General features: G+C 36.4%; 1 protein-coding gene across 16 annotated transcripts in view; it reads right to left on the bottom strand.

Moving 5' to 3' along the window:
- Positions 1-6,570: 6,570 nt before the first annotated feature.
- Positions 6,571-27,408, bottom strand: part of LOC131434049 (plasma membrane calcium-transporting ATPase 1) — a 118,264-nt gene continuing 97,426 nt past the window's right edge. For all 16 annotated transcript variants that reach the window (XM_058600687.1, XM_058600693.1, XM_058600686.1 and 13 more), the window contains one exon: positions 6,571-16,501. In XM_058600687.1, the coding sequence (XP_058456670.1) occupies positions 16,464-16,501 (38 nt within the window). In that variant the 3' untranslated portion in view covers positions 6,571-16,463. The remainder of the gene's footprint in view (positions 16,502-27,408) is intronic.

Here is a 27,408-nt window from a genome sequence, read left to right as displayed (position 1 = left end):
AACCGGCGAAGAAAACCCTTTGCTTGATGCCAAGAAATCCTTCAATTCACTATCTTCAATTTTTTGGGTTGATCTGTGCGTTGTCTTTTACACTAAAATTTCCACTTTGGAAACGCTCACAAGTCGCTACCGCTACAAGTGTTTGCAGAGACATCTCCTAGAGAAATCTGGCATCAATAACAGGCGAATAGCAGTTTTATGGGATTCTAGATATTGTGCAATCCTCTGTGAATGCAAATATCCATCGAGTGCGAGATCTATCTCGCCTTAGACGTTCTCTTTCTGATCCTCTACTAAGCATGTAGAAAGTGATTTTCTTTTCCGGTGTTAATGATAGCCCTAGTGAAATTTGTAATGTTTTATCAGCCTTCCAAATAGCAAACTGAAGACTTTTCAAACTTCAAATTCAAACTCGTCGAGTTGGGGAGAGTCGACAGCCTAGGGCCTATGTCACTTTTACACCAGCATGAGTTAGTAAAAAATAGAGATTTATACCCGGAACCCGACCTGAACCCGCACCAAATACCGGTAAATGTTTTTTTATGTATCGGGAAAGAGTCGGGTTTGGAATAAAATTTATTGTCGGACTCGGGTCTGGTACGGGTAGTTTTTTTTTATTTCCGATCGGATACGGGTTCGGGTTTAAGAAATTGCTTACCCGACCATCTCTAGTGAGGAGCGCAACAACTGCTTTGTGCATTGCTCAGGTTATGCCATCCGGACTTTGTTAGTGGCGCTCCATCTCGCGCGAATGTTATAGAGGAGACCGGGTATTGCGCTGTCATGATGATACAATCCTTGAGCATATATGTTCATTGATGAAAAAATCTGAAAAAAGTTAACAATGCAGACACCCCAGGACTGAGGTAGATTAGCCTACAGACTCTCATAGTAACATATGTTACTGGGGAATACTTCATAGGAAGACAAACGAACCGTCAAATTCCCAAGCTCTAGTTTGGTTAAATATGCGAAACACATCAAATGCATCAACGGAAACGTTTATTGGTGAAAACAGTAGGCTTGTAAAAAAACTTCACTCCTCACTTAATGATCTTTCGAATTATTCAGGACGAAGTTTCGGATACTTTAATGATCTTTTTCACAACACTCGCTGCTTGCTATGCTTACGTCTGCTTCCAATCGGCATTTACAACCATGATACTTCTTCAAAATAGTTCGTGGAAAGGGATGTCGTAATATCGATCGATTAATCGAATAATCGATTAATATCAGTTCGCTTTCACATCTCATCCAAGTCAGTCGATAAAACAAAACCGCTTACGTTCGGGACGGAAGAAACCAAGTACAGTATTGTGTAGTGAACAATAGAACGACCTCGAAATGAGTGAACCAAACGAACAAAAGCTACCACCGACACAAAAGAATACAATTGTTGTTGACTTCAGGCAGTGCAAAATTCGACCTTCGATACGAGAACTTGAAGGTTTGCTTAAGGAGCAAATGCATCTTGATATTAAACGTGTGCATTTACTTCAATGCAATAAGACAAATAATGTTGTTTACATCCAGTTTTATAAAGAGTTGGATGAAATTCAATTCGCAAAAGATAATAATAATGTGCACTATGTGGAGCACGAGAACATTAAGTACAACATTCCAGTATATATGGAAGATAGTGCTATAGAAGTGCGTGTGTATGATGTTCCCTCAAGCGTCACCGATTCATATATTCGCAAAACTGCCCCAATATGGTGAGATTCTTTCTATCGAAAAAGAAAAATGGAAGAATTTTTTCCCCGGTATTCTAAATGGCGTACGTTCATTACGCATACACTTGAAGAAGGCTATACCTTCTTATGTGATTTTCGGTCAAGATACAAGAATTCCGTTCAAATCACTTGTTACCTATGACAATCAGATGGCCATATGTCAATATTGCCAAAAAGCTGTTCACTACGGTAAGCCATGTGATAAACCGGACAAGGAGACAACTACACCAAAGGACAACGGTGCTTCCTTCACACCAACCCCAAGCAACCCCAGTACACCTGTGACAGCCACTAACAACAGTGAAGCATCACCTTCAACGAAACCATCCAACGTAACCCTTATAGAACAAAGTACACCAGCTGCAGTTAAAAGCTTACCATCCAACCAACCAGCAACTGCAAACAATGTACAACAAGGTGCATCTACAGCAACCAGCAACGAAAAGATTACGGAAATCGACAACAATACCATCGATGCGGCAATGGATGACGAGACGAACCACGAACGAAGTTCCCCTCAATCCTCGCAGGAGGGAAATGGAAGCTCCTCTCCCCCTAGAAAAAGGGTGACAACGTGAACCAACTCAAAAAAAAAAATTTTGGAAAAATTGACTCAATCGGCCACGTAAAGCTTGTACGCAAATAGGCCTGAATGAAAATATCTTTTAAATATCAAAATCGATTAATAACTCAGATGCTAGGAGAATCTCCGTATATCTACGGATCCGGATTTTCTTCGGATCTAGGGATCAGAAGATTTTTTACGGACCTACGGATCCGAAGATTTTCTACAAACCTATGGATCCGTAGACAAAATCTGCGGATATTGGATTTTTTCTACGGAAATTTGAATTAACGGAAGACTATTATAACGTCCATCAAAACGTAAAATAGGCGCTGATTGGAATCGTTTTCTTTATTAACAATTTCCAACTTTTAATGAGCATTATCTTCTGTTTCTATTTCATAATTATATCGATTAAATGTTATTACTCAAGACTATTTTTATTTATAATCATCAATGGTAGCATAATATCCTATTTCGTTTACAAAAAATGTTAGCATTTCGTGAGTTTCGAAGTGCACTTTGCTCTACGCTAAATTTACAACTCGGCCAACCAATTTCACTGAATATTTTCGTAAACAATCACGATTTATGAAAACAAAAGTCGATTGTCACAGTGATAAAACTCTCACTGTAAAAATCGATTTATTTCCGATAAGTTTTCTTTTGAAAGACCCTTCGATTGTTTATGTTTTGATGTTTTGACTTATGAGGTAGTTTTCAAACAAGGGCGAATCTCACAAAAATAAACAAACCGAGTTTCTCTGTCCTACGAATAAATGTTTTATAATCCTACAATTTTGCCTTGAAATTCGGATTCTACAAAAATCTCAATCTTAACAAGAAGAACTATAAAAAGTGAAACTGTCATTTAATTTGTTTACGTAAGTTTCGCCCCCCGGCGATACTTCAATTGCTGGCCAGGAAGGGTGAAACTATTTGTTTTATTTTTTTAAGGTTTCCGAACTTTTTATTACTAGGAATAGTGAATGAGATGATAAAATTACCCGCAGATTGTTTTTAGTCGCGGAAACCAGCCAATTTCACGAAAAATGTGCGGGGGCGAAAATTTATTATTCACACAGGGAGCATAGAAGTAAACAAATCGAAAAGGGCGAAACTCGTTTTATGTTGATTTATTCAGTGGATATAGAGGAAAAGAGGGACAAAATGGCTTACTTTTTAAAGATAAACCAACAGTTCATCGGGTTATCAAAAATTGATTTGTGAATTTTCGATAATCTCTAAATAGGAATTAAAATCACAGTCGAAACATTCATCGATGGTTTTTCTCCTTTGGCTGTCGTTGTAAGTTTCGGTCTTCCTTGTAAAACAGTTCATGTTATGAAGCAAAATCTGTATCTGAAAATTGATAGTTCATGATATGAACGGTTAGTCGAACCGGACTGTTGGGAAATGCTCCTGAAACTGAAACTGTTCAAATCAATAGAGAATCGCCTGGCAGGAGCTCTTCATTATAAGGGGTCGGGTGTCAATTAAAAGTTTCAAAAATAGTTGCGTAACCTTTTTCTGTCATAATTTTGAACGTCAATAACTCAGTCATTTGTTGATGGATTGATATAATTTATCAACCAATCGATTCGGAAGCTTTTAACTTAAACATGTATGGCAACGTCGTTTCAGTATTCCAATAGCATACTATTGAAAAAATAGTTAGAATCGACCTATGTTCTCATCCATTAATCCCAGTTGTAAAAAATGATGTCATTTTCTTGTTCGGCATAGGAGGCTTTGCGTCATGCATAAAAACACCACATCGTCCTGCGTAGTATGAAGAGAAATCTATAAATATATGCTGCAAAACATTTCTTTGCCTAGTTGATGCTTGCCTGTGAATGAAACAAGTAACTCGTTCAGTGAGGTGATGACTGGGTTGTATATTGTATTCGCTTGCTGGATTGTCGCTTTTGCATTGTGTGTTGGTGCAATTTCTTGCTGTTTGCGGCACACCGTGTTCGCTTAAGTATCTTTTATATCATCCAACTATTGAAGAATCGAATCAGCGTGGTTACCGGCTCTTTTGAAATATCCCATGTATGTAGCCTGTGCATGTAGTATTCCTATGGGTTGCAGGAAACACTTTACTTTTAGAGTAAACTCACCGTGATTTTAAACGCTTCTAACTAGGTGATTTGAATATGGAATTAGATGATTTCTCGATGAATATTAGATTAGGTTGCGATTGCGCTGGTCGCGAACAGATATCTCTACAAATAGAATATATAATTATTAAATGCAATTGACAATGATATATTAGTAACGTTAGTGTTTCACTAATAAGTGCATATTTTTTCAAATTCTAACTGTTGATGAAAAAATTTCTAAATTAGTATTTTAACAGATCACCGATTCGAAACTTCCAAGAAATCTCCCATCAGATCTTGTCACATCAAACCGATACTGACCTTTACAAAAACCGGAGCTCAACTTCATAGAGAATTCGTATGGGATTCCCAGAGCTCACAATACTGATGTTCAATGAAAAATCACTATATTAAGGGCTAAGGACAGTACCGTAAAGTGTTAGTTTTTTTTTGCTATTTTCCCGATTCAAATTAAATTTTCTTGGAAACGGTGCAGAATATAGAAAAAATCCACCTGACAATGTCTTCGAAATATAGTTGAGAATATTCTGTGAAATTTTCAGAATGATTCATTGAGTTTAGCGGTCGTGTTGTATCTTTCTCTGACTGGAGAACTGCTGAAAATTGGAACGCTCGGAAATGCATACCTCTACTTGTTCATCGAATATCTCGGCTTTGAAGGCTTGTATCATAAATCTACCGTGACAAAGTCTAGATAATTTAGTTTAGATGCGATTAGTATATAAAAACATATATGTTATCGCGATAAAAATAAAGTCTTGTATTTTTCTGTGAAACAAAGTTAGTTTCAATGCATCCACCATTTTTTTCGCTTTGGTTTCCTGATAGCATTCTGAAAAAGGAGAGAGAAATAAAATGTGCTTGACAAGGCTGCCAAACACACAGATTCAATCTTTGTGAAAGTTGAATATTTTTTTCATTGTTCATTGGAATCCATGTAATGTCCAACCCATGCGATAGATTAATGTGATAAAACTTCTCATCAAAATAATAAAATGTATGATGGCAGCCCGGTACAGTTTGCTCATATACGAGAAAGTACAAGAGAAATACGATGCGCGAAGGGAATTGAGCGAGCCACGTGGTCGATTTAAAACTCAACACGTGGCCCTGTGTCCTAAGACCTTAAAGCCGTGGATAACATCAAAACCTTGTTCAAAACTGTCATAAGAGCCAGCGCAAAAATTTATAAATTCGTCGGATCTGAAGTCAAATGATTCAGTCAACCCAAACCGATTTTGTTGTTGGGGAAATTCGAAAACAATTTTATGGGGGTAGCTGGAACTAATCGATTTGACGGCATGTTGAAATTCATGGTTGAAACAGAACCGTATGGATTACAAAAAATTCTTCAAAACCTTTGGCCGTTATCAAGTCAATAGCCTACAGTAACCGAGCAACAATAAAGTTACAACGCAATAAAATAACTCCACAGATAGACCCGCTTTATTTTTTGATTTTTTTGTATTTTTTCTTTTTTCTCTTTTTTATGTAATATATCTATGATTTAATTCAATAATTAATAACAATGTACAATAAAATCAAAATTCTTTTCCTAGTTCGATTTATCCCTCTTCTGCTTTATATGCCTTCGAAGAGTTGTATTCTTCGCCCAGTTAGTTTATTTAATTTAAAAGGAAATGAAATTGTTCGAAAACAAGTTCTTTTCAGTGGTTCACCTTGTTTTATTTACTTATTCTCCGAGAGAAATTTCGCCGTCTTGCTGCTATACTGCACTTTCGATCGAAGCTCGAGCGGTGCGGCGTTTTGTTTTCTTTTCATATTCGTTCATTTTTTTATGTTCAATTTTCAACTCTTATGGTTTATGACTACGTTCTATACAGTGTAATTCTCATATCGCGTTTCGAATCATATTTCATTTTCTTCTTTTTCACTGAAATAACATTGCAAGAATGAATTTCAAGGCTTTTAGTTACTTCATTATTTTAGGTTTTTCTTCATTATTTTTTCATATTTTTATTTTAAACTAAAAGATAATACTCTTTCTCAGTGTTGTTATCCTTTCGCTCACTAGTTCTGTAATCTTTGTTTTGCATTTGATTTTTCATTTTGTGAAATATTAAACCTTATGATGAGAACCAAGTAAACGATCAATGAAAAATAAAGCATATTTTGTTTTCATTTCTTGTTTTTTGTAACAACTATTTAAAATAAATAACATTTGCCTTCTTTTCTTTATACAGACTAAGGTAGGTCACTATTTTTAAGTATTAACTGGAACCTAATTCAACGAATTCTTTTGTTTGTTTTTTGTTCATTTGGGTTTTTTGTCTTCCAGACAGAAGTGCTTTTACATTCAAATGAGTAAGGAAAATGGTCGTGGACAGAAGAGTGGAGCAAAATGGAGATCAGTTTGACGTTTTTGGCGCTATGTTGCGGTTCGAAACAATGTGAAATTCGATCATCAGTACCATATCCTGATGCACATTTCAAAGAGTTAAAAAGGAACTAAGTAGGCGTTTTGGTTTTCGTGGTGATGCTTTATTTATACATACATACAATATAGTTTAGTGTTGTTGCGCGCAAACGGTGGGCTTACTTTCTGCTGGGAAGTATCCTTCTGCAACTAGTGTGTATGCATATGTGAGGGAAAGGATGGAGAAGTCGAAAGGGTGATCTCATATCCACGCAGCTGTTTGGTACCTGCTTCATTTTTGCATGCATTTGGTTTGTTATCGCGTTCTCTTTCTCCCTGTTCATGATTTGTGGAGGAGTAACTTTCTGAACACATATATGGTTTTGCAGTGATTGAAATCGTGTTGTTTTGATGTTGTGGTAAAATTCCAAGAAGCCTATATCCCTTTCCTTGTGCGTAATTATAACAGTTTGTATAATACACAGTACAAAAGGACAGAAGCTGTTGTTTTCCTCACTTTAATCTCATTTAATCTGCTTCTATACATCAAATACTATATTTGAGTGCTTCGCATGGTGTTTGTTTTCTTCAGAATCTAGAAACCCACCGGCGCAAACTTATTAAAAAAATTGAAATGTAAACATGGTATGTAGTATAAATCTCATACTATTAAATATCAATGAAAACAATAAACGGCAACGTATTTCATAACGGCTAATCGTTTCGCTAGAATATTTATTTTTATTCTCTTGTCTCGATGACAACCTCGCTGTCATATAAAATAAGAATCTAAAGGGATTTGGTATCGGGTTTTTTTTTCTCGAGAAAACCGGACACTTATGTAGTTTGCAATTTTGAAAGGATAGGAAAGGATTACAATAAATGCAAGCAAGACTAGTCGTAACAATTATCAGATTAGCCTTGAATTAGTTCGGGTCTGATGTGATTGTAAAACTCATTCCTCATCAGCAGACAGAAAAAACAGTCTGCTGCCACCCATTCATAGGCCAATGTCAAAATGGGCGCAGGACCTAGAGTGTGGTTTGCGAGAAATCTGCTTACAACCAATCAACGCAAAGATTTAACAGTAGAATCGAAGAAACTACACGATTTCTAGAGGATAAGTAAAGTTGAGATTGAACGTCATTCCATGCATTTCAACCGACTTTGCAGCCAATTCTAAGTGTACAGAACAATCGTATGTGATAAGATTCTACTGATGTCAATAATCTTTCCAATTTGAGGCTCGAATAAACTACTCAACTGCAATACTCTGAAATCGTAGCTTCGATATCCGTGCTTTATTATCACATCTCGCCTGCATCGTATTACTCGCGACCACTCGATGGTCGATGGTCGATGGTCTTTGTCTGACCTACTTGAATATCTAGAATGAGGTGCTGAAAAATAGTTGCAACAGAAAACAAACCACAAAAAGGGAACTGCAGCACCTGATCTGATCTCAGTTCGGTTGCATATATATTGTGTATATTTTCAAGTCTGTGCACTTGATCATTTCATAGTAAAAACAACTACACGGTATATTCAATTTCCTACTGTTTGCTTGCTTGGTTTACCCGCGAATTTTATTTTTCCTAACAATCGTACGTTTTTTCTTTTGGCTAGTATTGTGTAAAACGTTCAAATTCAAAGCAAAAAATTAAGTTTTGTGGATTTTAAATTTAAAGTAAATCACTAAAGTTTCGATAGAAGCTAATTTTTTAAAGAGGCAAATTTCCTGTGTAGATGCTAGTTTGTTTTATAATTTCTCTTATCTAGTCTGTGAACAATCGCTAACAAACTGATGTGTGTTTTTATGAGTTCGAAGTGTCATTTTTATATGAATTAGTTTCTTTATCGAGTTATTCCATCTTAGATGACGTAAGTATAACACACACATATTTTGAAGAAATTTTCGATTTTTTGTTTGCTTCCTATAGAAATATAAATGTCCATAAATGTGTACGAACGGTGTCAAGTTGTTTATCTCTTATTTGTGGGAGATTTTTTTGGTGTTTCTTCGTATTTTTCATTTTCAAATGCATGTGCACAATAGAATGTGATTTTCGTGTGATTTTGCTCTTTTTCTTTAGAACGCTCAACGTCTCCTATTAATGATGTTTTGTTTAAAACTGTTTATTTATTTAGTTATGTTATCAGCCAAATGATGAGTTGGCTAATTTCTAACACTTACAGTAGATTTTTTGCACAACAAAAGACTTTTTTTACGAAACTACACTGGTTTGATCGGTTTTTTAAACCGGAATAACTGAACTACAGACCATAATCACGAAGCATTACTGGCTGAAGAGAACAACAAAGCAACCCGTGACAACTAGTTAAGGCTCACTGGACTGTGACTGTGATGGATTGTTTTCCCACACGAATGGGGCTGTGCAGTCCCGTATGTCGTAGCGAACCATAAATTGTTTTGCACTCGACTTTCTCAGCAAGCTAGGTCCATTTTTATAATAAACAAACATGAATGCATTTTGGTTTTTTCAATCCAAAATACAGAAAGATTATCTGCATTGTTGTTGTATTATCGGCCAACGCACATTAAGGGTATCTGTCTGAAGGCGATATAAGCATTTCCTTCCACGGTGGCGGAAACGAGAAAAAGAGAGCATCCCTATCACAGATTTGTATAGTAATCTTTTTTCATTTTAAAATTGAAAATAGTAACTAATAAATACTCTGCGACTTTCGATGATCCTCAGCGCCCTTCTAGTCGCAAGATTCTCAACAAGTCACAAATGGGGAGTAGGAAACAGAGAGTTTGGGATGTAATAATACGAAAATGAAATGCACGAGTGACTATTCTCATCATCTACCGCTGTTTGCTATTCTTTTGAAACAGTTCTCATCACTAGTTATTATAGTTCCTTCTAAGGATTCAATTTTTATCATATCATATCACCTTCTCTATACACTTCCTGTTCATCCGTCCTTCGTTCCTCTTATTTTCCGTGACCTTGATTATTGATTTATTTTACTGACTTTATTAAACTAGTTTCAACGGTTTATTATTTTTTTTTCGCGGTATTTATTTTGCGCTTAATTCAACAATATTTCTCTTATTACATTTTATCAACGTAAAACTGACATTAGTTTTCTCCGGCGATTTTTCAGCGAACGCCTAATTTAATCTCTAAATTTTAGCTTTTATTACGTTTTTGTTGTTGTAGATTTGGTTTGTCATTGGGTTTATTTCACCTCTTAAGTTTCATTTTCTTTACAGTACCTTGAAGAAATTTGTTCACATCATCGAATTTCTCTTTCTCTCTCGAAAAATTAATGCTTCCTTCTTCTGATAATTGTGTTAACAGTAAAAATACCTTGCATTAATTTTTAGTTCCCCTTGATGTAAAAATGTGTTTTTATTGCGTAATTATCTCGACCATCGTGATTAGTTTTAGTTGATTTTAATTAGTTATACCGTTTTTAAGTTTTATTATATTACAAGAAATCGCTTTTGCAGCACCATCTGCTACTTTGTGTGCTACTGGTTTGCTTTAGTATTTGGTCATATTTGCAGATTATTTCTATCCTTGTAAGTTCACACATGCATTAAGAACTTTTGTTTCTTTTTTTTCATTTTCATTTGCTCGATCCTATTTTGTCAAGTATAATTATTTTAAGAGTAATCTTAACACTCCGTACTATTTTGACAATAGCAAACAGATACGGTATGCGAGTGATCTTGGATTGTGGGAAACGTATTTGCTTAGTTCTGTGGGGTAATATATAACAGAGCACCTTTATGCCAATGGCTCCACGGAAAACACTAGACTGCAGTTAAATTTGTCGTGTATTCTTATCCTTTTAGGTATGCATGGAAATTATCCAGTCAGTCCTTCCACAGACTCAAGCCGGAATTTCAAAGGCATCTTTTAGATACTGTATTTCGCGTAACCGATGGTAAGTATCTTGACAGAATGTATGCAATTTAAAATTTTGAACTCTCCGGCTTGTGTTTTGAAACACATTGAACGATTTTGGTTTATGTCGTTTAAGAACATTTCAACATAGATTCTGCAGATCGAGCTTAAATAGAAATAATAATTATACAATGATTTTTTCTGTTTCTCATAGATTATCTTGATCACTTAGCTACAGTTTTTTTTTTCCAACATACTTCACTTCACGTTTTTATGGGCCAGTGATTTACAACACTATTTCACGCTAGTGAAATTCAGACCTCAGTGTTCGAATTGTTGCATAACGATCCACATTACATAACGATCCAGATGCACGTCTTTGTTCACTAACTCGCCTTGGAAGATGGTGCAGTAATCCGCGAAGCATTCGATTGAACAGCGCCCTAGATGTGTAGCTCAATGACTAATCACAGTAACCGCTGAACATTTGGTGATTATCCCAGAAACAGGGAACATTGTAGCCTCGCACAATCTGTCAGTATTGACGGGTTTCACCATGCAGTGGGGACAGTTTCTCCAAATGTTTCTTTTAAAGACAACTCCATTCGAGTTTATGCAACCCAATGGAAAGTAAACAATTAATTTTAGAATTAGGGATAGAAAGGACGATTAAAGCGATGCTTAATATGAAACCAATTGATCAGCTCATAAAAAAAATCTTCACAGCATATTTGTTATGTGTAAGTAATTGAAATGAAGTTTCATTCGGTGACAGAACGATGATATCCTTGAATGTTTGAGAGTATAATTTGAAATTATATTCGCAACTTAAGGTAGTCAATCGGAAGAAACACAGAAACATTTTGCAATCAGTGAACGCTCGCAGGGGCATGGCTGCCAGATGGCTGACTAAACGCTGCCAGCGGGAAAAATATGGCTGACAGACATTCTGGTGACCGACTGCCTCACCGCTGCCAGACATGCAACTCAAACGATACAACCGTATCCACCAGGATTTTTCCACATCGAAATTTTTGACATTTTCAGGGAAGGTGAAAAGATGAAAACGCTCGGCTAACTAAGATACAGGCGACTATTTTTTGCCAAATTTGATTTGACAGCCGTCACTGAATCAATTTTGGTAGCCATCTGGTGTCCATGACTGCCCAGGTAGCCAAAAAGCCGACGGGCGCTTGGATACGATTTTCTTCTTTTTAAAACTAATGTAGCGCACTCTTATCTTTGGGAACGACAGGAATACCTCACATAGTTTATCTTTTTGAATACAGAACTCATTGGGAACTCTTTGAATGAGATTAAGCAATCAATCAGCATAATTTCACATGCACAAGTAGCATTTTTTTAAACCCATTATGTCCTAGCGTATGATATATCATACGCAGAAATATTTATTTTTCAAAAAATGTTTACTGTGGAACTGCACTACCTAACAGCTTCACGATAACAAAAACAGATAAACTACACTACGCAACTTCTTTGGGTGTTAAATCTGCTGTTTGTTTTTCAAAATTTAATTGTATTTTGATCCTTGACCTTTGACCTACTAACGACTAGAAATGGTAGTGCAAGAGTAAGTTATATATTGCTTTGATTTTTTTGGTCAAATTATGCGCTAATACGTATATCTTGTGACAAAACATTAGCAGAGGCTCTGGAAAGGTTATATCTATGAAAAAAATCCCAAATAATGTCTAAAATAATGTAAAATTTGAAGCTAACATTTGTGTGTATGATATATCATACGGTGGCATAATTTATTTAATTTCGTTTAGAAAAGATTTTTAACAGTGGTTTTGCGTTTGCCATAATCTTCAACACATGATATGATGTTATCAGTTCAGTTGATTCAAATTTTAAAACCCCCGGGTTATGATGGGTTAAACTGGTTGACATGTTTCCACATTGATGGTCTCTTTTCAAGAATAAAGGTTTACATAGGGTTCAAATGAGCATTTACAATTGCAAATACTCTAGGTTAGCTCTGGTAAGGGATCATCATCTACTGAAAACCCAAATCGAATCGGCAGGAAGACAATCATCAACGTTTGGTCGAATCATCAGTGTAGTGATATCAATTATGAGCTACTGGAACCAAGTGAAACGGCTAGTACTCAACACTACAAACAACAAATGATTGATTTGAACCGAGCTAAGAAAAGTGACACTCCTTCATGATAATGTTTCGTCTCACATTTCGAAACCAGCTCGGAAGCAGATAAAGAAGTTCGAATTGGAAGTGTTATTGTGTGAAGCTTGCTCACCAAACTTCGCCCCTTCAGATTACCACCTATTTGCGTTGATGCAACACGCACTCGCGGACTTCACGGACTTCGAAAAAGTGAAAAAAACGGGTCGATTCTTTCCTTGAATCAAAAGATGCGGTTATTTTCAGCGACGAATTCACAAATTATCAGAAAGGCGAGGAATATTGTTGTTAGTAATGGTCAGTACTATTAATAAACGAACTTTTCATTTTCCTTCTAAAATAAGCGTTTGTTTTTTTATTGCTCATTCTTAACTTATATACCTGATATGTACTAAAGAGACCGAGGTTTTAATAAAATGTTCAAATATCGGGAAACAACAAGTAACAAGAGTGAGATAAAACGCACCCAAACGATTTTTCAAAAGTGGTTAACATTTTTCGAAAATATTCTCATGAACTTTGTCACAGCAAAAAACAATAGTAAAATTATTGTAGTTTTGTCGCGCTCAGAAAGCAAACAAACGAAATGCAATAATATTTAATGTAATATTCCTTCCATAATTTTTTGTTGTCCTTCCAGTACACGTTTGTTTCGTTTCTTTGTCATTTGTCGTGTCAATACAGATTGGAGAGCTGCAATTAAATTTATTACTCTGTAGTGTTCCCATAATAAAGAAGAAATAGAGACCAAAATTTTGTGGAGCTGAATATAAGAACGTTTGCTTTCAAAATTCATTGTTTAAAGTCATAAAATCAGAAAAAAAGGGTGAACAATGTGCTATAGACCGATAATGAGATGAAATATAAAATATTCATTTTTTTTAATGATGAATCTTTTTGTGTAGATATAGACTGCCGTTCCAAGTATAATTGTCCATATACATAAAAATTCACTTACAGTATAGGATAATAATGCATAGAACGGCTGTATATAAATGTGAAGTTTTAAGGTGCTTTAAATTGCCACATCCTGTTTGAATGCACATTTTTCTAATTGGTCTGTAGTTAGGTGAAACAAAGTGAAATTTTCGCGATCCGGATTCAGTAGTTAAAACAAATCGATATTTTCTCAGTGAGTTTTGTATCTCCGCAGAAAATACATAATTGTATGGTCACATTTCAAAGAATAAATCTGTGAACGTTTTGAAATCATTCAAAATTTGATAAATTCGTCTGGTATTCTTGTCTCTTTTCAGGAATACGGTGTCCGAGAAATTCCTGGAATCATTAAAATTTAACTTGCGCGGGTTATTTATACTAATTGGTTCATATTTTTTTAAGTAGCAACACAGTTTTCAAATTTCCATTTCAAGTTTCAAACCAAAACAGTCATTAATGTACGAGATACGCATGTTTTTGTGAGACCATCCACATCAACGGACGAATAACACTTCAAAAAATCGATGAAATGGTACTTGAAAACTGTCGATTCACAATAAGAGACATTACTGATATCAAATACCATTTGGAAAGATATTTCGGGCACCAAACGCGTCAAATCTCGATTGGTATCAAATTGGTATTGATATTGTTCTCACACTGTACTGATTCTCCGTTAGTTTTCCACCAAAAAAAGTCAACTAATATCGTTCAACAACCATCGTTTTCGCCTGATTTTGCCCCGTATGACTTCTGGCTGTGCTTCAAACTCAAAACGACCACTTCAGGGAACGCGTTTCGATCCGATTGAACCGATTGAAGAATCGTATCGAAAAAGATGCTGAAGGCCATGCCAGAGAAGGACTATTTGGCATACTTCAAGGATGTTGGAAAAAAACGTATGGCATTGGTGCATCATTTTGGGAGGGGATTACTTTGAAGAGGATGAAATTGATTTAGAAGAATAAATACTGATATACATTTTATTACCACATTCCAGATATTTTTCAGACACAGTAGTACACCGCTTTGATCGAGATTTGGATTCAATCCTTTGCTACAACAGCAATTGTCTTCAGAAAAAAAAAACTTCCACCGTTCCCACCGGGTTCTAATATTCTCTTCCGAAAACATCACCGGACAAGGATTCATATTTTCCCGTCTACCTCCCACATACTTGTGCATCATAGGTTGTGAATTGTGGATGCGTTTTGATCCCAGTCAACACAATCCAGTTGCTCAACGGCGTTTGGTGTTTAGGTTATGTACGTGATTTTGTCGTGACGTGAAAATGAAGGTTCACGCTCACGTTGTGTGTAAGCTGTCTTTTGAGATATTCTAATTGCTCTTATAAATTCTTCTTATTATGAATTTCTGGTTCGTTTGTTTGGATGCAAGGTGCTTCACCTCTACTAGGTCGATTCAGGATCTTTGTCGCTTTTCAATCATTCTTAACTATAAGGCAGAAAAACAGTGCTTTATTTTTTCTTGACACTATTCACGATTATTTGATGATTTTATCAAAAAAGATTGGAAGTGAAATCAATAGGGCTTATGTTAGATAAATCACGTAGAACTATTCACATCAGTTTTGAACTGGCAAGCTAACTAAAACTATTGACGGAAAATAAATAATGTCATAACTACCTTTGCAATCTGTTTGATAATCGAACTTGTAGTATCTTGTTCTCATCGCAATGCTATGAGAAAATTAAATTTTAAACCCTATTTCTTAAACTATGATTGAACTATTACCATGTTGTCTCAATTGTAGTAGTTTTTTAAGTTACAAACTAAAAAACAAACAGTACCCTGAAACTTTCCGAATTACGATTGCAAAGTTCATTATCGGTTTTATCTATGTATCATTTTTTTTTTCTACGATCTGTTTGAGAGCTTGTTTCTTGCGGGTCCTTCTTTCAGGGAAAAGTTCCACATGAGTGATGGGCACGATTATTTTTGGTGTGAATGGTGAATCATTTCAAACGCAATGTATGAAAGTATATATTCTCGTGGTTGTTTTGTCATCTTGTTTGTGGAAGTGGGGCGAGTGTGGCTTCTCATAAGTAAACTATTAAACTCTTACTATACCAATAGCTTGTTTGGTTTGTTCGTCAAACATAATACTTATTTTTCGCGTGTCGTACTAGTTTAAATACTATCGCTAAACCATTTAACTCGATTAAGGGTATTTTGTTTTAATTTCCTCTCACATACATAAATCCACTTTTCCAGAGAAAACCACAGCAAGGTGTGAACGATTTGGTATCCTTCTGTCTTGTCTGTCTATTCAATATCCTGTCCGATTGCGACCTATCTCTCAATTTCTCTCATTTCTCACTGGAAAATTGGTTTGTCACTTGGTTCTGTTTTGCATCTAGTTGGCCTACTTTGTTTTTAGAAAAGCCCTACAATATATTCATACAGCTTCAAAGATTATTCTATCGAACGAAATGCATGCTGTTCGTGCCTCATTTTTATCGGTTGCGTAGGCTTTTCCATGTCCCGGACGTCGATTGCGCTTGAATAATTTTTCTTTTACTCTCTCTCTCTCTCCCTCACGTTCTACCTGACAGTGTCTATTTTAGCTAGAAGTATTGCTTTCTAAACCACATTAGAAAGAAAGTAATAAACCGCGCGAGATCTTTCCTTCTTCATTCGTATATCAAAGGAATTTATACTGTTGTCGATTTTGTCCAAACCGCAAATTTCTCTGTAAGAAATCAAAGAAAGTAAATATAAGACTTTTAGAATATGAGTTAAAGATATCAGATTTGAATTTAAGAAAAGTAAAAAAAAAGTATAAAACACAACTGGTAATTCATTTACTTTACAAAAATAGCATGCAATTTTTTTCCAACGAAAATAATTTTCGCTCACTAGCGTATCACTTTACTATTTACATATGCACTAAAATTGTTAACAATGTTGAGAGTTGTCACGACGTTTGGAACAAAAAATCACACACCCACACATCTAGACAATATTTGTTTGTAGTAGAGACACTTCAGCACCAGCCGTATAAAATCGAAACTAATCTGAGTTTGCTTTTGAGTTCCCTGTATTACTTTCCAAACATAAGTAAAGAAAGATAAAGATAGTAAATGTTAACGTCGTAGAAAAACCAATCGAATCCGATTCGCTGATAGGAGCTGCAAATCCTGAACCGGTCCAACCAATTTCAGTTATACCGCTAGTGGAAATATGAACCACTTGAGAATCGCTTTAGCTTTAGCATTCAGGAAACCCGTGTGTAAAAATATACCGATATGACGACAGCAGCCTTGCGGTGTCAATTTCAAAGGAAAACTCGAATTTTTGTCATTGACAACCGTTTTGTTTGTCCGTCACAACAGCCATTTTAGTAAATGCTAATATTTTAAGTTTTATATATTATTCTACCAACACGAAACCAGAAATTAGTGATTCTTTTCTGTTACTTCGAGTGTCAAGAAACAATTCAAAATATCACAACAATAAGTGTTCAGTGTGGGAAGTTAGAGTTAGGTAGACTGCATTCATCCTGAAGATGATTTGATTAGACGAATGCCCATGTAATGCTGTTTTGATAAACGAATAATCGAAAAAAAATATCGAATCCATTGAAAATTAACATTCGTCTTTCATATTACGGAATTATTTAACAGCTTGTATAATCCACAAATCTCGTTGCATTTGGAGTGGATGTCTACGTCAACAATTTACTGATTAATCGCTTCTAATACATTGTATACGCACTTTTGCGTTCGTAGGGCACTATTTTCCCTCAAACAACAGCGCAGATCGAATTTTTAGCGACAGTTGTTCAAGATGAATAGTGAAGAGGAAATTCTTATTATTCTTGCATCCAATTTTTGAAAGATAACTAACGCCTAGCGAACATCTTTGCTTCGACTTGGAAATGATTATACCGATATCCATCTTATTTTTCAAACCAATGATCTGAAAAGAGATAAAAAAGTCCCACTGTAACAATTGGTTTTAATATAACACATGGATCAATAAGTCCCAAGACTAAAGCAGAGATGGCGCTCGTAGTAAACCAGTAACCATGTATTTCTAGAGTACTAACCTTTGCTTGAAACGGGTCAAAATTTTAAGTCGATCCGACTAGAAACAGCTGAGTTATCGAGGTTGGAGTAAAGTCGTTTTGTAGTTTGTTTAAAAAATGGAAAAAACCGAGTTTCGTGTTTTGATAAAACATTGTTTTTTAATGGGTAAAAACACCATGCAAGCGAAACAATGGATTGAAAAATGTTATCCGGACTCTTGTCCATCAAAAGCAACGATTTGTCGGTGGGTCGCCGAGTTTAAACGTGGTCGTACCGACACAAATGACGCGGAACGCTCGGGAAGACCTGTGGAAGCCGTTACACTGAAAAATGTGAGTGAAGTGACAAAAATTATAATGAAAGATCGTAAAGTGAAGCTCCGTGCGATTGCTGAGATGACACAGATATCATATGGAAGTGTATTTACTATCCTTCATGAAAAATTGAGCATGAAAAAGATATTTTCCAAGTGGGTGCCGCGATTGCTTTCGATGGTACAAAAACAGCAAAGAGTCGATGATTCAGAAAGCAGTTTATCGCTATTTACTCGCAACAAAAAAGATTTCTTGCGTCATTACGTGACCATGGACGAAACATGGATACATCACTACACTCCAGACTCGAAGCGGCAGTCATCTGAGTGGCGCACAGCTGGCGAAAGCCGTCCGAAGCGTCCGAAAACGCAGCAGTCAGCTGACCAAGTCATGGCGTCAGTTTTTTGGGATACGCATGGCGTGATTTTCATTGACTACCTCGAAAAAGGTAAATCGATCAACAGTGATTATTATATTGACTTAGTGGTGCGTTTGAAGGAGGAAATCGCAAAAAACGACCGCACATGCAGAGAAAAAAATCCTTTTTCATCAAGACAATGCACCCTGCCACAAGTCGATGAAAACAATGGCGAAGTTGAACGAATTGGGCTTTGATCTGCTTCCCCACCCCCATACTCGCCAGATTTAGCCCCCAGTGACTACTGGCTCTTTGCTGATCTTAAAAAAATGCTCCAGGGAAAAAGATTTGGCTCAAATGAGGAGGTCATCGCTGAAACTAAAGCTTATTACGAAGCGAAAGATAATTTTTTTATAAACATGGTATTGAAAAATTGGAAAAACGTTGGAACCATTGTATCACCCTAAAAGGTGATTATGTTGATGAAAAAAAATATTTGCAAAAAAAATGTTGTTTCCATTGTTAGTCTCGGGACTTATTGATCCATGTGTTATATGATAAAAGGTGGAGCTGAGGTGATTAAAGGAACGGTAAACGTAAATAGGGCTATTGTACCAGTAATGACCTAATTCGTAGAATTGCATTATTTTGCTGATTATTCGACTTTCAATCACCGAGTTGCGAAAAAATCGGTTACAATATCTTTGCTTCGCTTCTCGGAAGCAATATCGTAGAAAAAATAGTTCGAAAATTGTTCAATACTGCTGTTATAACGACGCGAAAACTCGAACCTATTTTCAGCTTACCCTTAAGGTAAACCTATCCAACAGAAACAGCAGGTCTAACTAATGGATTTCGTATATGCGATGACTACTGGAGATGTTACCCTAGTTCTTAATTAATATAAATTACGTATCATATCACACCATCAATCTATCGAATGGGATAATGCCAATATTCCAATTCCACTTTTATTGCATATTTCGAAAGACTAAGAATAATAAAACTGCTGGAATTTAATGGGTTAATAGCGATCAACCGCCCACTTGAATTTCTTTCTGTTCTCTCCTACAGACTGAGGTAGGAAGATTCCACTTTACAAGAAATTACCATGCGCTGTGTTTGGTTCATTCATAATCATTCTATGTAAAACTGTCTTTTTTTATATCATTTATTTTACCCCGGCTTTAACCATTTTGGTCGTTCACCGGGTAGCTGTCTTAATTTTCTGTAGAATCCAAAGAATGATTTTACAGCCAATTGAAGGAAACGCATTCAAACGTTCATATTTATGTCCAAAAATTGGACATTCCTTTTTGGAGTTATGAAGAAAAGACAAGACAGAATTTCAGCATGTTTCGAGATCCATTTCATGATCACTTGAGAAATTACCTTTCAACAGAAAATTTTTATTTTCAAAACTCAAGTCTCTTTGTATGCATTTTTCATGCAACTTTTTGTGCGAATTTTCAAAATTATGTTGTTCTTTTAGTACAAATTATCCAAGGTATACGGTTTTTAATGCGAATTTTCTAAGAAATGTGGTATTTTTTAATGCGAATTTTCGAAATTATGATGTACGTATCTTTCGAATAAATAAAAATTTGGGTGTATATGATAAAACAGCTCAAAAAAAAGTTTAGCTTAATTGCACATGAACTTTAACAATGCGTAAAGGTACAGGCGAAACTTTTGCGCAACTTGAAAGTGTAGAACAAATTTCAAACGAAATTTCTCACTACTACAAATCACCAGCGAAACAATGTATTCTAAAAGCTGCTAAGAAGTTCAGTTCAGTTGCGTTGCCTGAGCTTTCGAATTTGAATAAATACTTGAAAAACGGACCAAATCATTCCCTTTCATGCATAAACATTCGGATCACTCATTACTCATTCCCATTGCGGGAAGTATTCCAAATATACTCTTTACAGTGGGATAAGGTTGCATGGAGAAAAATTACGAAGTTAATTATCCCGCATCAATGAACGCATACGAGTGAAAGCTTTCGAGTACGCGATTCTAAGTGTGTATGAGATTTAGTAAGAGAAAACTGACTTTTACCAAACGATTTCTCTTGAGGTGTCGCCAAATAGACTCTGAAAATCAAGCATACCTTTTCCTTTCAAAACATTCAATGTGAGCTATCCTCTTCGTGAGGAATGGTTGTCTGGTTGTCTGGAACGACAACTTGATGAACACATAGTTTGTTATTAGGTTTTTTATCGTGACGACACAAATGAACAAGTATTCATCCACACAACAGATCCTCTGCTGAAGTGCCGATTGTATTCTACACAGAATCGCGTAGATTTCTGCTTGGAACACAGTACAGCATCTACCAAGTGAATGACACTGCTCTAGCCTCTTTTCACGACAGTAGCCACCAGCACGACCATTCAACAGAGAACCGTCCGTATAAGGTTATTTACCGTCACTGCTAACCTCAATCGGATGAACACATTTTGACAGTTCAGCGGTACTGTTTACAAACAAGCTTAAACAAAAATCGAAGAGCACATCTGAAAAAATCATCTTTACACTTTGCAACTAGTCACTTTTATTTGATAAATATCAAAAACGAACCGTATTCAATCGTGAACAAATGTTTTAAAACTTTATTTAGGCGATACGGACCGTAAATGGTCTGATCCAATTTGTCAATAAATAAACAAAAGAAATTTCTGTTTACAAACAGTACTGCTGAACTGTCAAAATGTGTTCATCCGATTGAGGTTAGCAGTGACGGTAAAAAACCTTATACGGACGGTTCTCTGTTGAATGGTCGTGCTGGTGGCTACTGTCGTGAAATGAGGCTAGAGCAGTGTCATTCACTTGGTAGATGCTGTACTGTGTTCCAAGCAGAAATCTACGCGATTCTGTGTGGAATACAATCGGCACTTCAGCAGAGGATCTGTTGTAAACGAATTTATTTTTGTTCCGACAGTCAGGCAGCCTTAAAAGCACTCAGTTCGAATGATTCACGGTCGAATCTAGTGATCGCATGTCGAACTCAAATTGAAGACTTCAGCATTTCAAATGCTTTTTACTTCTTATGGGTACCCGGCCATTCTGGTATTACTGGAAACGAATGGGCTGATGAGTTGACTAGAGCTGGTGCAACGAATGATTTCGTTGGTCCTGAACCAGCTTTACCACTTTCAACTAGTTGGATAAAGCGCAAGATTCGTTCTTGGGCTGCATCCAAACATGCCAGCTACTGGCGCAGCTTGCAAACTTGCGCTCAGACAAAAGCATTTCTACGAGATTTAAATCTGAAAATGTCAAAGTGTCTACTGCATTTTTCCAAGCATCATTGCAGTGTTCTGGTCAGTGCTCTGACTGGACATTGCAAACTTAATTATCACATGGCTACTATTCAACGTGCTGAGTATTATTCGTGTGATTTGTGTGAATGCGATTATGGTATTTCATATCATATGATATGTAACTGTCCCGCATTGACGCAACTACGTATCTGGGTTTTTGGTTCTCCATACATGGTTGAGTCTGTGTATGCGGAGCTACAATTAAAGGATATTGTCTCGCTTCTCACCCAACGTGGTAAGGAGCTATAGTCAGAAGGGTTCATCGTTCTTCCTGGAGTGAATGAATCCTTTCTGTATTCACCTGAAATAGGGTTCAGCAGATTGTTTGGCATCCTTTATGGGGTACCGAAATTACTTCTGCTCGTACATACTACGAATCGTTCTGCATTCTTCCGGGAGTGCAGAATGGTGTCGCTTTTGTAAAATCTCTAAATCCTCCCGGGGGTTGGAGGTTTTATAAACTGTACATCGTTCATCAGAAGGAACGCACATAGTAACAAACCTAAATAGGTTTTACAGCAGACTGTTCGGGTCCTCGTAGAGGTTCAGAATTTACTTCTGCTTCTACTAAATGTGATCCCCAGCAGATTGTTCAGCATCCCTTAGGGGTGCAGAATTTACTTCTGCTTTTTTGTGTCGTCAATTTTTCCCATCCTCCTAGTCCAACCCTTACTATTTTTTTTAATCCTTCCCTCTTATATATCGGGAAAATGATGCTAAAAACAAATTGATGACAAGGCACAAATCTCCAAATATCAAGGGAAACGTGCCATTTGAGCCAAATGATTCCTGATTCCTGAAACTCCTGTACTTTTGAGACAACAATCGGCAATAATAAAACGAAAACCTAGAATAAAATATAGTCCTCATCGACGAAATCACCATTTACCATCTTTGTACAAATCTGCTACAAATAACACCAGTTCGAAAGTCCTACAACGTAATATTCGGAAAATGGTAAATAAATGGTATGTATAAATAAGCTTCACCAAAAAAATCATACGAGCTATTGCAATAAAAGTCATCTCATCAGTTGAGTCGTAACATTATTTTTTCGATTACTCGACTTTCAATCAATGAATTGGGGCATTTCGTCTATTCGTCTGTATGTATCTGTTCGTTCGAATGATGTTCGAACATAAGTATCGTTCGAAACTAAACTAGCTTAAATTTTAGCGTTTTTCATATGGTTAGTCACAAGAATTGAAGTGATTTCATCATGGCTTAGCATTTATTTGAAGAAGTATACTGATATTTAAATGTTTTGTGGCAAACGAGTCGCTTTCGAAATCATACGAGTGAAACAAGAATGGTTTATACGTATTCGTTCGAAAGTATCCGTTCGTCGTATGGTCGATACGGACGTAAACAAGAATAAGGGTGAATATCTCTACTTCGTCTCTAAGAAGCAATATCGCAGAAAAAAATAGTTCAAGAATTGTTCAATACTGCTATTATAGTTTCGCGTAAACTCGGAGCGAATGCTTCTAATTTCATTTTACTCTTGAAATGAATGTATCGAACAGAGACAACAGATCTCACTCTAGCTAATGGATTTTGTATATGAAATGATTACTGGAGCTGAGATGAATGGGGTAAATGAGAGTTCTAATTTTTTTTGATTTTGTTAATAATACGATGCATAGCATTCAGGATCTTGAAATGAGGCAAATAAATGATATATCATCCGGAATACTGACAAGTAGTTTTTATCGTGAATACGACTTACTTTACTATGGGGCACCTTTCAAAATTAGCCATATGGAAGAATGAGCAGAACTTAATCGACGACACGACCAGGCACTCCGAAGAAAAATCTGAACAAAAAGTGTTCGTGAGTGATTTACCGCCAGTTACCATAAATATAGCGACCCCTCGATAATCATGAAAATAAACTTCTTGAGCAAACACTGTTAAAGTTGCTATGAACTAGTTACCAAGGAGCGCTATTATAAATAAACAAATCATTTGAGAAAGTTGTGAAACGTTTATATAAATTTAAATTTTGTTTCAACGTTCTTTGTAAAGGGTGATTTTTTAAGAGCTTGAGAACTTTTTTAAACAATAAAACGCATAAAATTTGCAAAATCTCATCGGTTCTTTATTTTAAACGTTAGATTGGTACATGACATTTACTTTTTGAAGATAATTTCATTTAAATGTTGACCGCGGCTGCGTCTTAGGTGGTCCATTCGGAAAATCCGCTTTTTTATCGACAAATTTTGTTCAGCGATGAGGCTCATTTCTGGTTGAATGGCTACGTAAATAAGCAAAATTGCCGCATTTGGAGTGAAGAGCAACCAGAAGCCGTTCAAGAACTGCCCATGCATCCCGAAAAATGCACTGTTTGGTGTGGTTTGTACGCTGGTGGAATCATTGGACCGTATTTTTTCAAAGATGCTGTTGGACGCAACGTTACAGTGAATGGCGATCGCTATCGTTCGATGCTAACAAACTTTTTGTTGCCAAAAATGGAAGAACTGAACTTGGTTGACATGTGGTTTCAACAAGATGGCGCTACATGCCACACAGCTCGCGATTCTATGGCCATTTTGAGGGAAAACTTCGGAGAACAATTCATCTCAAGAAATGGACCGGTAAGTTGGCCACCAAGATCATGCGATTTGACGCCTTTAGACTATTTTTTGTGGGGCTACGTCAAGTCTAAAGTCTACAGAAATAAGCCAGTAACTATTCCAGCTTTGGAAGACAACATTTCCGAAGAAATTCGGGCTATTCCGGCCGAAATGCTCGAAAAAGTTGCCCAAAATTGGACTTTCCGAATGGACCACCTAAGACGCAGCCGCGGTCAACATTTAAATGAAATTATCTTCAAAAAGTAAATGTCATGTACCAATCTAACGTTTAAAATAAAGAACCGATGAGATTTTGCAAATTTTATGCGTTTTATTGTTTAAAAAAGTTCTCAAACTCTTAAAAAATCACCCTTTAGATTTACACCGACCACAATAGTACAATAACTAAATCTGGTACTAGAAGTAGTGTTGCGACAGAGATGTGTCATCCTTTATCATCCACAACTACCCATTAGCTCTATCTTCAGTGTAGTCATCTAACTCATCCATGATGATGGTCTTTCTTTTTAGAAATAACCAGTCGAGTTTCCGGAACTCATCACTTTTGCTTAACATACTGTCAACCAACCCGGAAGTTAGTACCAGTCTTCTCGAAATGTTAAATTCTATCCGACACTCTTTACATTCGACTACTTCGACAAGTTCCAGGAGCCTTACGGTAGACCGTAGTTACAATCTGGTTTCTGTTTGAGACACAAATAATCAAATTATTTGAAGGAGACCTGTTTGCACTGTTGGCTTTCGATGTGCACTTCAAAACCTATAATTTCGATCAGATCTAATATATTGAGAAATTAGATTCCCGTGCTGTTCAAGTTCCTTTCATATTCATCAAAGTATACACGCACTTTACGAAGAGCTCAAATCACTAGAAAATAACAAATATGCTTTCAATACCAAATTCTGATGATAGGACTGATAAAAAGTTTCGCAATGACGGATTGAATGACTGCAAAACTTAACACCATTTAAAAACTCATTTACATAGCAGATAGTCATTATAGATCTAAGTATGGTTACGTTGAACTATTTAACAAACATCCATGAATATTGAATTGTCTGGAAGTCATTTTTAATATGTTCGAGCACCAGCTAGCCTTAACGAAGACCTCTATCCGATTGAAATAAATAATAATTCCACTCGAGGCAGTTTGTTTTGTTTACATTTCCCAAGTCTCCAATATGCAGTAACCAAGGTTATGGTAACTGTTATTTAAAATCAATAATCTATTAACTTGTGTTGCCAGTTTCAATAGTTTTTCAGGCATTTTCGTTTTGACATTACCAGTTACTGAGGGGTAGTTAAATTTGCGATACAGTTTCGATAGACGAGTGGCAGGTCGTGTCGTCGACTTAATCGTGAATATGTCGACTTGTGTTAACGGCAGTAACATAATTCTTTTACTATTTCATCAAAAGGAATCAGGAATTTAGGATACTATTTTGAACAGAGTGAGATAACCACAAACAACTCAAAAACTAAGTTTTCTCAAACTTTGAAAACAACACGGAAAACTCTTTACTTCCGCTTGGGTTTTTCGCGCAAGGACGTCGATTTTGAGGTAGTCATGTATCTTCAACTAAACGTTATAAAAGGGGAACCGTGGCAGCGATGTCAGTTCTACGGAAATCTCCGTAGATCTACGGATTCGAACATTTTCTACGGTCCTACGGATCCGTAGGTTGTGTCTACGGAAAATGGATTTTTTCTACGGAAATTTAAATTTATCAACGGAGAACTACGGAAACTAGTTTTTTTCTGGCGAGCAAAAAAAAAAAGCTTCCGAGAAAAATGCCAATCTATGGAAATGACACTACTGCTATCTGGCATCGCTGAACCGTGGTCGAAAATCGATCATTTCTTCTTATGCATTGAATGGAAGCAGACGTCGGGGCGAGCAGACGCATTCAAACTAGAGATGTGTAAAACAGCTCATACCCGTGAGCAGCTCCAAACCGATAAGCTCACTAAAGTGAATCGATTCAATGTATCAGCTCATTTAGATTGAGCTGAAGGTTAGTATTGAGCACCGTTTTTCTTACTCTGTTTTTCTTTCATATGCTTGATCGAAATCATTGATGCACAAAGAACAATGCTATGTGAACTAATTTGTCTGCGAATCATTATGTCACATTTGTAGAATATCTGCAAAAGTGGCATCCCTGAATGTACCTTAGCCTACTGAGTGAAAGATAAGATTTCTTATTGACAAAGCCAATAATTTCCACCTTATCAGTGCAGTGAGCTGGTGAGTTGCGATTCTTTTAAAAGAGCTGTGAGCTGCCAGCTCATTTTGAAGATTCGATTCACTGGAACAGCTCAGGAGCGTATTGCCCATCTCTAATTAAAACAGCGGCATCGGAGAGCGCACCTTCTGCCTGGTTAAAAACCTCAAACGCTCAGGTCGTAGTTCTCGTTTGCCTTCCGGTCGTCAAGGCGGGAAGACGCATTAAACCAGTTTCGCATCATTTGGCACTGCGAGCGGATGTGTTGCGGTTTGTTCGCAAAGCTAGTTAAGTCTAAAAGGAAATGAATCCTGTACACGGTTTCCATCGGAATTCGAACTCAACTCGTTACTCTCCATCACGAACGCTTTCATGAAAGGTTATATTCAGAGCCTGCAATATTTTATTATAAAGAACTATACTGGTTATTTCATAATATTTAATTGTGTCTCAGAATGTTTAATCTGTACTTTGGTCTAGGTGCATCGTTTAAAATTCTAGTAGTGAAAAGGGGGAAAGTTTCACAATTCACACAATCGATCAACTATCAATTCTAATTCGAATGTATAAAAAAATCGTGTCAGTTTTATTCGTACAAACGAACCTTTTGTGTTCATTTTATGTATTTTGCTCTTGGGAAAACGGTCGTTACGTGCCAGTCAAATATAAAATGGAACAGACTTGGTCAGTTCACAACCCTGAATTAATAAATCGGGTTCATTACACTTGTTTCATGACTCGTTCGAA

Source organism: Malaya genurostris, chromosome 3 (genome assembly GCF_030247185.1).
Source record: "Malaya genurostris strain Urasoe2022 chromosome 3, Malgen_1.1, whole genome shotgun sequence".
NCBI classification, from domain to species: Eukaryota; Metazoa; Arthropoda; class Insecta; order Diptera; family Culicidae; genus Malaya; species Malaya genurostris.
Note: the sequence above shows the minus strand (reverse complement) of the source record. Positions and strands in the feature narration are given on the sequence as shown.